General features: G+C 45.6%; 2 protein-coding genes across 2 annotated transcripts; both read left to right on the top strand.

Moving 5' to 3' along the window:
* The first annotated feature begins 393 nt into the window (after positions 1 to 393).
* Positions 394 to 1,846, top strand: LOC134802466 (gastrula zinc finger protein XlCGF32.1-like). The gene is made up of 3 exons (XM_063775145.1): positions 394 to 611; positions 839 to 952; positions 1,633 to 1,846. The coding sequence occupies exons 1-3, from the start codon at positions 508 to 510 to the stop codon at positions 1,841 to 1,843; spliced, it is 429 nt and encodes a 142-aa protein (XP_063631215.1). The 5' UTR covers positions 394 to 507; the 3' UTR covers positions 1,844 to 1,846.
* Positions 1,847 to 2,124: 278 nt separating this feature from the next.
* LOC134802126 (gastrula zinc finger protein XlCGF26.1-like) lies at positions 2,125 to 11,075 on the top strand. The gene is made up of 6 exons (XM_063774719.1): positions 2,125 to 2,247; positions 2,796 to 2,986; positions 6,187 to 6,240; positions 6,875 to 6,986; positions 9,231 to 9,335; positions 10,719 to 11,075. The coding sequence occupies exons 1-6, from the start codon at positions 2,125 to 2,127 to the stop codon at positions 10,845 to 10,847; spliced, it is 714 nt and encodes a 237-aa protein (XP_063630789.1). The 3' UTR covers positions 10,848 to 11,075.
* Positions 11,076 to 12,404: the final 1,329 nt, after the last annotated feature.

Raw genomic sequence — 12,404 nt, 5'->3', positions numbered from 1 at the left:
GCGAGGAACCAGCTGTACGTGCACTTCGCGCACGGCCCGCACGGCCGGCAGATGGAGTGCAAGAAGTGCGGGGCGAGGTTCGAGTGAGTATCGTGCGTGTACTACTGCAAGATGTGTGGCCAACAGTTCCCCGCGAGGAACCAGCTGTACGTGCACTTCGCGCACGGCCCGCACGGCCGGCAGATGGAGTGCAAGAAGTGCGGGGCGAGGTTCGAGTGAGTATCGTGCGTGTACTACTGCAAGATGTGTGGCCAACAGTTCCCCGCGAGGAACCAGCTGTACGTGCACTTCGCGCACGGCCCGCACGGCCGGCAGATGGAGTGCAAGAAGTGCGGGGCGAGGTTCGAGTGAGTATCGTGCGTGTACTACTGCAAGATGTGTGGCCAACAGTTCCCCGCGAGGAACCAGCTGTACGTGCACTTCGCGCACGGCCCGCACGGCCGGCAGATGGAGTGCAAGAAGTGCGGGGCGAGGTTCGAGTGAGTATCGTGCGTGTACTACTGCAAGATGTGTGGCCAACAGTTCCCCGCGAGGAACCAGCTGTACGTGCACTTCGCGCACGGCCCGCACGGCCGGCAGATGGAGTGCAAGAAGTGCGGGGCGAGGTTCGAGTGAGTATCGTGTGTACAGCTTGGCAAAAAACAGTAGAAATTACAAAGTGGCAACACTGTAGTGTCGTCCCTTTCAAACCAATGTATATAAGAAAAAGGGACGACACTACAGTGTTGCCACTTTTCAATTTCTACTCTTTTTTGCCAAGCTGTACTACTGCAAGATTTTGCTACTGACAAGATTTGCTTGACCAAGTATAGCAATAAACGATATTATTATTTTACAGTTGTAACAAACCCCGCGATTTCTTCTCTCACTACCGCGACATGCACGGCCACCCGCAGTGTGACCACTGCGGCATGCGCTGCACCACCAAGAGCAGGCTCGCGCACCACATACTGTAAGTCTTAAAATAAGTTAATTTCTCAAAGAGACGTATTCCTGTTAGCGTGAGAAGATAAGCACTATTCAAAATTCCAAATCCAAAAATGGATTCTGCATGTATACTCTGTATCTTTAGGTACTTAAATAAAAGTAAACAAATAATTGGTACATTTTCGGGGAGTTGACATTTATTGATTAACCAAGCAAATACAATTTTCCGCCTGGATCTGTCACTGAACGCTCTGACTTTAACCTACATTATTTGATCGTGTAATGTTTTCATCTACCTCCATCCATCTACTTAAGAAGCCATTTGAGGGTAGATTTTGTTTACTCTTTTTTAAATACCTAAAGATACAGAATATAGTCCCTTACTCCTTGCCGCATACAGAGCCATATATGGCGGATATGATATTCAACTCTATTGACAGCTAATAAAGTTCAAATTTAAACAAGTCTTCTATACTAATTATTATTTATCTTATCTGGAAAAGCCTTCCCGTTTGTCTACTTGCCTAGATTTTTCGTATAGTCCAAGATATCACTACCAATTTCTACACCTGTCAGTTATTCCGTCAGATGCATTTGAAATGAACTTCACGGTCAGTAATCACGATTGAATAAATCACAAAATCCGATAAGAATTTATCGAAAACTATGCAATTGGCAGATTTCATCTTAATTATCGAATTGCAGAATACGGCACTCTGAGTTCCGCTGCAAGCCGTGCGACATGGGGTTCAGCTCGTTCCACGCGCTGACCGTGCACAACAGACGCAAGCACGTCGTCGACACCAGCGAGCGGAACTACTGCGTCGAGTGCGACCTGCAGTTCACGAACAGGTGCATACAGTGCGGTACAGTAGGTTCACACGCGCGACACACGCAGCCCTGCGACATGGGCTGACCGTGCACAACAGACGCAAGCACGTCGTCGACACCAGCGAGCGGAACTACTGCGTCGAGTGCGACCTGCAGTTCACGAACAGGTGCATACAGTGCGGTACAGTAGGTTCACACGCGCGACACACGCAGCCCTGCGACATGGGCTGACCGTGCACAACAGACGCAAGCACGTCGTCGACACCAGCGAGCGGAACTACTGCGTCGAGTGCGACCTGCAGTTCACGAACAGGTGCATACAGTGCGGTACAGTAGGTTCACACGCGCGACACACGCAGCCGCGACATGGGCTCGTTCCACGCGCTGACCGTGCACAACAGACGCAAGCACGTCGTTGACACCAGCGAGCGGAACTACTGCGTCGAGTGCGACCTGCAGTTCACGAACAGGTGCATACAGTGCGGTACAGTAGGTTCACACGCGCGACACACGCAGCCGCGACATGGGTTCTGACCGTGCACAACAGACGCAAGCACGTCGTCGACACCAGCGAGCGGAACTACTGCGTCGAGTGCGACCTGCAGTTCACGAACAGGTGCATACAGTGCGGTACAGTAGGTTCACACGCGCGACACACGCAGCCCTGCGACATGGGCTGACCGTGCACAACAGACGCAAGCACGTCGTCGACACCAGCGAGCGGAACTACTGCGTCGAGTGCGACCAGTACGTCTACCATCAGTTTTGACATTGACATATACGCTCACGTCTACGTAACTTACTTTCTATGCATCTCGCTCGTACTCGCATATGCGAGCAATAGTGCAAGCGAGATGTACAGAAAGTAAATTACGTAGACGTGAGCGTTATGTCAATGTTAAAACTGATGGTAGAGGCTCTGCAGTTCACGAACAGGTGCATACAGTGCGGTACAGTAGGTTCACACGCGCGACACACGCAGCCCTGCGACATGGGCTGACCGTGCACAACAGACGCAAGCACGTCGTTGACACCAGCGAGCGGAACTACTGCGTCGAGTGCGACCTGCAGTTCACGAACAGGTGCATACAGTGCGGTACAGTAGGTTCACACGCGCGACACACGCAGCCCTGCGACATGGGCTGACCGTGCACAACAGACGCAAGCACGTCGTCGACACCAGCGAGCGGAACTACTGCGTCGAGTGCGACCTGCAGTTCACGAACAGGTGCATACAGTGCGCGGTGCGGTACAGTAGGTTCACACGCGCGACACACGCACTTTATTTCTATATGTATATCTGTCATTGATTGTTATAGTGGCGCCATCAGAACAAAATGTATTTCGGAAGAACGCTAATACTAGTGTAATATTAGCACAGACCAACCCCTATAGACCGAGCTTATAGGACGACTCGCGGTCACCGCCCGTATGGTGTATAGGTCAAATATAAGATTGTTCGCGCGCCGCTCCGATCAGTTGCGCCCAAGGTTACGACCTGTTAGCAGTGTGCACGAGTCTAAGAAAATAAATCGTAAACTATTGAATTCATTGGGAAATCATGGGATATTGCAGCGTAAAATGGTGTGGCAAGTCATCTAAGACTTCTACTTACAAAACAGATGGAATAACATCCCACAGGAAAGCGAAATTCATTATTTCATTGAATAATGTTTCTTGTCCGCGGGGTTCATTTTATACTGGTCAGTAAGCAGAGGCGAAGTATGTCCGTCCCTTTTCGTCAACTTGAAAATGCAATGCGCTATCCCTTTCCCTTTCGACTAGTGATGTGACGATGATGGTTTTTCAGTTGCGGAAACTTCGTGCTTCGTCATACCGTATTGTACCATTTTAGACCTGATTTTGGACCTGATGATGAACTTCAAAGAAGTGCGAGAGGAGGAGAAGAGGAGGAGGAGGAGGAGGGGGGGAGGAGAAGAGGTCGATCGACAGTGGACGCGATCCTTCGCGTTCGAGCGCTGTCGGAGCAGGCAATTCCCCGAGGAAGAGTAGTGTTGGCGATTAGCCTTGATATCGTCAATGCTTTTAACTCTCTTCCTTGGAGTGCAATTCGGAAGGCTTTAGTCTACCATCAACTGCCTCTTTACCTGAGGACCGTGATCGAGGCGTACTTGTCTGACAGGACCATCCGGTACCCTGGTCGATATGGCGTTATCATGCAGAGGGAGGTCGAGTGCGGGGTGCCTCAGGGGTCGGTATTGGGTCCTCTCTTGTGGAATCTCGCATATGATGCAGTGCTGCGAGCAGCACTCCCCACCGGTGTCAACCTCGTCTGTTATGCTGATGACACCCTAGTCCTTGCCGAAGGGGAAGATTTCAAAAGGACCGTCAGACTAGTGGAATTAGGTGTGGCAATTATTGTAAATAAGATTCGCAGCTTGGGTCTTACGGTTGCCCCACACAAGACCGAGGCAATCTGGCTACATGGACTGCGACGAGGCCGGGAACCTTCAGCCACCTCTGTGTGCGTTGGAGAGGTAAGAGTCCGGGTAGGTCAGTATATGAAATACCTGGGCCTTACGCTTGACAGTCGATGGAGTTTTGAAGAGCACTTTAACCGGCTTGTGCCTCGGATTCAAAGAACAGCGGGTGCATTGCACAGACTGCTGCCCAATCTCGGGGGGGCAGAGGAAGGGGTACGTCGCCTTTACGCAGGGGTGGTGCGGTCCATTGCACTATACGGGGCACCCGTGTGGTCAGAAAGGTTGACTCGCAACCGACGAAGCCGAGTGAAGGTGTTAGCCGTTCAGCGTCGGATATCTATTAGGGTCGCTCGTGGATACCGTACAATTTCGTACGAGGCGGCTGCTCTCCTGGCACGGTCTCCGCCACTAGACATCATGGCGGAAATGGATGCCAGAGTTTATAGCGCCTTGCGCGCAGAAGCTGGAAGCTCTGCAGCGGAAAATATTAAGGTGCTTCGGGAGAGGGCCCACAGACAGGCCATCACTCGTTGGCGGGGGCAACTGGAAGAACCCAGATGTACGCGGCAGCGAGTGGTCACTGCAATCCTGCCACACCTTAATCAATGGATGGAAAAGAAGGGTCGCGTGACGTATAGACTGACCCAGGTACTCACCGGACATGGCTGCTTCGGTGAGTACCTACACAGAATAGAACGGGAGCAGACGGCAAGATGTCACCATTGCTGTTCTGACTTAGACTCTGCGCAGCACACACTCGAGGAATGCCCAGCGTGGCAGTCCGAGCGGCAGGTCTTAGTAAGAGAAGTGGGGCAAGATCTCTCCCCACCCTGCCTCATTGCAGCAATGTTGAGAAGTGCCTCAGCATGGGATGCAGCTGTCACCTTTTGTGAGACGGTCATGGTCCAAAAGGAGATTGCTGAGCGCGAACGGGAGCGCTCCGATCCTGCTAGGAGGAGGAGACGGCGACGATAATAAGTCGCCGCTGCGCCCTGTAGCCCGGGCGTAAGAATACGGCTACGGTATCCCCTGCCTGTCGTAAAAGGCGACTAAAAGGGGTTCTCGGGGTCGGAGACGGTCGCAGCTAGGGACTGCGACTGAAAAAAGAGGGGACCCACAAAGGGGCATAGCGCTAGGACGGCACTGGCGCGTTCATTGGAGATCCCAGAGCCGTCCGAAATGCGCCGAGGAAGACTACTGGGAGGTTTTTAGTCGGTGAAAGTCCGACATAACCTCCGCGCTGTCCCTGCGGTGCGGAGGTATCCATAACGGATTTTCCTCCCAATAAAAAAAAAAATAAAAAAAAAAAAAAAAAAAGGTGAGCAGTTAGGTCTCATGTCACGAGATGGACCTGATGATGAACTTCAAAGAAGTGCGAGAGAACTCGGAGTTGATTTGTAATAGGCATATGTTATTGGTCCATTTGAATATGTTTTCAATACAACCTTCTATGACCTTAATAAAACGGACAAAAGAAAATAATTGTATGAGATTTTGGCGACACTTTTTTCTCGTATCGAAAGAGATTGCGATTCTGAGTGGAAATAATATAAAAATTCTAAACTTTAAAATTCAAGTTCTGGGTACTTTAAACAGAAATGCCCTAATATGTTAAGTAAAAATTTCAGGTACATTGTTAAATTACTTAATGATATATTCAATTAATCAATAAGTATAATTATTAAGTAAGTTTACTCTAAGTATACTAAATTGGTAACAATTTTACCACAATAAATTTCGATGTCACTGGTAGCAGTACCCACTACCTGTAATGAACATGTCCCATCCCTACATTTACACGTGTCAGCGCGCCATGTTTAAAAAGACCAATCACAACGCCGTGAGCACCCCTCCCGCACCTCACAGTTTGGTGATTTGCGTCGGGAACAAAATGGCCAATATTAGGTTTCTAGAGGCGGTGTTCTGTGAATATTAGTGTACGTAATTGATAATTATATATTATACCCTATACATATTGTTACAGTTTGCTGTACAATGAACACGTGAAACGGAGCACGAAACACCGCATTAAACCCAGGTAAGCGACAGTCCCCCTTTCGGGCATTCTCGGCTCAGTATTGCTCCGGGCAATTATTAGGGTTGACACAACTTGACGTCCCTTTGCGTGCACGACCACAGATAAGATAATTACTTGAATTTTGACAACCCTAAATTGCCGAAAGGGATAGTGCCATAAGTTAGAAAGGGATATCATGATTCGACCCTGAATCGCTGCCAAACTTCGGTTTTGTAGGAAGTGTTCTTTCTGTACGGTGGTACTATTACTTATTCTGTGCAAATACCCTATTGTGCTCCTATTTAAGTGGCGAGTTCATTCATGGTACTTCCAAATAGTAATACAGTTTTTACATCACCTATTCGAAAAAGGGCTTTTTCTTCCCCGCTAGGAGGGATCAAAGTGGCACTTTTCTTCCCTGCTGGGAGGGATCAAAGTGGCACTTCTTCCCCGCTAGGAGGGATAAAAGTGGCACTTTTCTTCCCTGCTAGGAGGGATCAAAGTTGCACTTTTCTGTTCTAGGACACGATCTTTTCCTTTCTTGCATACTATTTTTTTTTCCCTCATTACGCTCAGGATTCAATGTACGCCCTTGACGGAAATATATAATTTTGATCCCTTGTAACAGTTTTATAATTAATTAATTTGTTTATAGAGTGCCGTGCCCATCGTGCGACAAGACGTACAGCAAGCGGTGCTACATGATGAACCATTTCAATCTGGAGCACCTCAAGGAGAGCAAGTTCGTCTGCCCCGTCTGCGACAGGGTAAGAGACATGTGCCTTTCCAACACAGAAGGGTCCTTGTCACAGACCACCTCAACTACTGGAGCATTCTACGGGCTGTCCAGTACAAACGCATTTAATTTCCTGTTGCGACTTTTTTTGGCATTTAATTCAAATTAAAAACATATTTATTTCATAGCTTGGATGTTACGTAGGTGAAGTACAGTGATCCCCACACTAGGCTTAGCCTGTGACGCGGGGATCTAAGCCAAATACAAATTATTATTAAATCTAGTGCATTAAAATGGCGATGGCATTTAATGCAGGCGATTATTTTTCTGTGCATATTTTTGGCCATTTGACATAGAAAAGGAAACTCTTATACCTGCAAATCTTGAGAATATTCGCGGTTGTACGGGACAAACGGTAGACAATTTCCTGGAATGCTCCTACTAGACGGAGCACATAAGTCAATCGACCACATATATGCTCTCCCGTACAAATATAGTATGGCAGAGCGACCGCTTATTTCAGTTGCGCCCACAATCAGGACCACTAATCGTGTATTTTAGAAATATTTATGATTATTAAGCTTTAGGGGTGTTCTTGGGTTATTGTAGTATAAAATAGTGTAGAATACAACTCCATTGTGCTGCTGGATTCGCAGCAATTTACAAGTAAAATTGTACATATGTGTGGTCGTGCTCTTTGTAAACACTTCATGGCGCCATAACCTTTGGCCTAGTGTCGAGTAGATGGCGTTAATCTCAATATTTAATAAATTGACACATATCAGTGAAAGAATAAGGATCAAAGTCAAATGGCGTTCTAACAGTTTTAATCTTCTGTTGAAAGATGGCAGTAAATTTACTGTGGCTACATAATTTACTTTCACAATCCGCCTCTATACACTCTATTTGCATTAGCGAAAGTGGGGCGTGGCTAGATGTCATAGCTGTCATAGACTATTTTGTTAAGGCAGCGTCACACTGCGTTTATTAACCTCTTAACCAGACGACAATTGACGTTAACGCAAAATCGTGATAACGACGCCAAAGACGGCATTTGACGTGGATCGTTTTTTGATGAAAATCTACTGAAAAACACCCCACTTTTAGGTTGGCATCATTTATTCACAAAACTAAATTTTACCCCCGTGGCGTCAGTGGCACGGCAAATGAATGCGCCGTTTGGCGTTGAAAAGGTGGCTTCATCATCATCATTTATCATTTAATCATTGCAATCATGTACAACATTGTAAGTATACAAGGTACACATACACATGAACCCGGACAGGGTATAGCAATTAGTTTTTTACATCACCTATTCGGAAAAGGGCTTTTTCTTCCCTGCTGGGGGGATCAAAGTGGCACTTTTCTGTTCTAGGACACTGTTTTTGTAATTTTTTGCATTCTTTTTTTAGCTTGAATAATATTTTAAAACATAATAATTTCCTCTTAGATTAAGATTTTTATATTTTCCTCATAGTTGATGTGAAAAGCAGTAGGTATGTGTCACACGGTATCAAAACTATTTCGTCTTGGGAGTTAAATCTTGAATCCCTCATTACGCTCAGGATTCTACTTTAGAATCCCTCACTACGTTCGGGATTCTATTGTAGAATCCATCGCTTCATTCAGGATTCAATGTACGCCGTTGACGGAAATATATCATTTTGATCCCTTGTAACACAAAATACTATTAATCTTATACTAAAGTCTTATTACAATAAATGCTCGTAGTTTATACAAAAAACATAACAATGTATAGAATTTACATTACATCAACCAACAATTACTCTAATTAGGTTTAGATGTATTTGCAAGATTATGATAAATAGACCTAGGCAGGGGCGGGTAAATACGGCGGCCATGGCCCGGGGCGCCAACCCCCGGGGGCGGCATATGACTTCAGGGGCGGCGAAACGTATTGGCCCGGGGCGCCAAATTTCAAAATACGCCCCTGGACCTAGGTCTGTGAAAGTATGGACATAAGATTGTTATTCCTCCACAAATTCGGCTATTGAATAGTAATCTTTATTTATAAGTAGTTGTTTCAATTTATTAACAAATGTATTATAATTTTCTTCTGATTTACTTTGTCTGGGAATGCTATTATACCGGGTGTGGCCTGTAACATGAGCAAAAAATTAAACTGTAGGCTGTACTCCTCATACTGACCAACATTTGTTCAGCGATTTTTTAAAATATCTTGTGGTTTGATTTAGGAGGCTAGGATAGGCTTTACACTGTACTACAGTATAAGTAACTCAATGGTTATTTCCAGAGATTCCTCAACGGGTTCCGTCTGCGGTACCACCTGAAGTATTATCACGAGAAGGCGCCCAAGCCCAAGAATCACATATGCAGTTACTGCGGCAGGGGCTTCAACGTACGTATGCTAGCTGCTTTAACCAGGACGAAACTGGGGGTCTACCGAGAAAACTGAAATTGGGTACTTTCCTATACTTAAATTATTTCACACCGTGCACGAAATAAAGCCCCAGATAATTATTAGAAAAACATAGATAGCAGTTATTTTTAAACATAATTTATATTTAATAAATCGGATAGAAGTATAAAAAGTAGGTGAGTTGACTGTGACGTCACTACACAAGTTTTCATATAAATTCCATATTAGCAAATCCTTTTGACAGTTCTAAAAAAGAAGCTGATTTGACTAGTAGGAAAGTAGCCAATTCGCAAATCTTTCTGTTTTACTCTCATTAAGACGTAATTAGAGTGACGGAGAATGTGATCCTATCGGGCATTCTCGGCTCCGTTCGGCTTAGAGCATTAAATAACTGGAGTCGCCTGTAAGAGCTTATGGACTGACATGGCTATTTGTACAGTCGCCATCAGATATATCGGAGCGGCCAAGGTGCTCACAAATATCGGAACACGCCTCTATTGTCAGGGCGTTAGAGCGCGTGTTCAGATATTGTGAACACCTTGGCCGCTCCTATATATTTGATGGCGACTGTACGTTACGTACAAATCATGTAGAAATAGCATTACATTTGACGTCCCCTCCCCCGCAAAAATCGGCAGACTGTTTCGTAAAGAAAATGACAGCGATGACATCTCCAGTTACTAAATGCTCTAAAGCTAGCTGCTTTTATCAGGGTTCCGTACCCCAAAGGGTAAAAACGGGACCCTATTACTAAGACTCCGCTGTCCGTCTGTCTGTCACCAGGCTAACTCGAGAACCGTGATAGTTGAAATTTTCACACATGATGTATTTCTGTGGCCGCTATAACAGCAAATACTAAAAACAGAATAAAATAAATATTTAAGGGGGGCTCCCATACAACAACTGCGATTTTTGTCGTTTTTTGCGTAATGGTACGGAAGCCTTCGTGCGCTAGTCCGACTCGCACTTGGCTGGTTTTTTTAAGACAGAGCCATTTGACTCCAAAGTCAGTTATGTTTGCGATAATTCTTATAATATCTGATAATATCCTACCTATGTCGAATTCACGTTTAACCTTTTGAACGCCACAGACGGCAATCGACGTCAACGCAAAATCGTGACAACGACGCCAAAGACGGCATTTGACGTCGATCGTTTTTTGATGAAAATCTACTGAAAAACACCCCACTTTTAGGTTGGCATTATTTATTCACAAAACAAAATTTTACCCCCGTGGCGTCAGTGGCACGGGAAATGGATGCGCCGTTTGGCGTTAAAAAGGTTAAAAAGTACGGAACTGTCGGTGGGCGAGTCCCACTCGCACTTGTCCTTTTTTTCATGTATTTTTCCCTTTACTTCCAGACTCGTCGCATCCTGGACAACCACATCCGCACGCACACGGGCGAGCGGCCGTTCGCGTGCGCGCGCTGCTCCGCGGCGTTCGCGCAGGCCACCGCGCTCAAGACGCACGAGCGGTCCGCGCACAAATGAACGCACAAGCAGAGCGAGATCATCATAGGAGCCCAGTCAGGGGGGTGTCAGTACGCAGTTTAGGTACATTTGGCCGGCGGGCCGCTCGGGCCGGCGTATGGCAGTGGGCGCCGCTCGACCGCACGATAGTCGTGTCACGTGGCGCTCGCGCAAACAAGATTCACGGTTCGTGCGCGGTTATAAGATTCAATTTTGTTGCAGGCGGCGAGTATAGGTATTATTTTATACCTAAATCTGACTTTTGTGAAGGAGTGAATTTTCTGTAGGGTGGTACTATTAGTTATTCTGTGGTACCGTCTTTATCATAAGGGCACACGGGGCCCGTGCCCAGGGCCCCCATCCTCAGGGGGCCCGAAGGAGAGACAGTAACAATTTGATTACTCAATAATAAATAGATCATAGTAGAAAAATGATAGTATAATTCGCTTTCATTACTTTCCAAATAGGTTCCAAATTCTTATGTGCCCAGGGGCCCCAGCATAGACGGCCCTGTAGGGGCCGACAGCAGGGGTGCGAAACTCCTGACTTCGGGCAAACTCGGCTCCGTTCGGCTCAGCATTGCTCCGAGCAATTATTAGGGTTGACACAACTTGACGTCCCTTTGCGTGCACGACCACAGATAAGATAATGGCTTGAATTTTGACAACCCTAAATAGCCGAGATAGTGTCATTCATTAGAAATAGACAGCATGATTCGACCCTGAACCGCTGTCAAACTAGGGGTCGGAAACCGGTATTTGCTCCATACAAAAATACCGGTATTATTACGTTCTTTTTCGTTCTTTGGTTTATTATTTCATTTTTAATTGGTCAATCTTATAACACAAAGTCGTTACCTAAATACATCATTCAGTCCTACTTAAAGAGCATAAAATAATTCAAAATATTGGTCTATTTCGAGGTTTTAAAAAAATACCGGTTCCGAGCCCTGTGTCAAACATCGGTTTTGTAGGAAGTTTCCTTTCTGTACGGTAGTACTATTACTTATTCTGTGCCGACAGTTCAGCTAATAGGTATCGTCTTGGGTCGTCCCATTCGTTTTTCGTCAAGTTCTTAAATTAGTCCTATTCTGCTTTCGTCACTCATTCTACATTCGTCACAATCGTCGGTGGCATTCAATGTAGAATGAGTGACGAAAGCAGAATAGGACTAATTTAAGAACTTGACGAAAAACGAATGGGACGACCCAAGACGATACCAGCTAATAACATAGTACTTTTAACAAAAAAGTTAATTAGGGCTGATGCGGAACAAATAAAACACATTATTAGCAATTAAATATAATTGAGACACAATATTCAGATGTAAATAAATGCTTTTGAGACCAAAAATACATCTGAGAAAATTTTGAATACTAATTCACAAAAAAATACATTGCCATAAATTATGATGAACGCACTGGCACTTAATAGTAGTCATATTTTAATACCATAATTATGGTTTACATGTTTATTACAAAAATACAATTGAAATGTATTTATTTCATCTATCGCAGAGACTTACCCTTACCTAAATAATATCTATGTACAGATGTTAGTGCATAATTGTTTTCCTTTT

Source organism: Cydia splendana, chromosome 24 (assembly GCF_910591565.1).
Source record: "Cydia splendana chromosome 24, ilCydSple1.2, whole genome shotgun sequence".
NCBI lineage: Eukaryota > Metazoa > Arthropoda > Insecta > Lepidoptera > Tortricidae > Cydia > Cydia splendana.
Note: the sequence above shows the minus strand (reverse complement) of the source record. Positions and strands in the feature narration are given on the sequence as shown.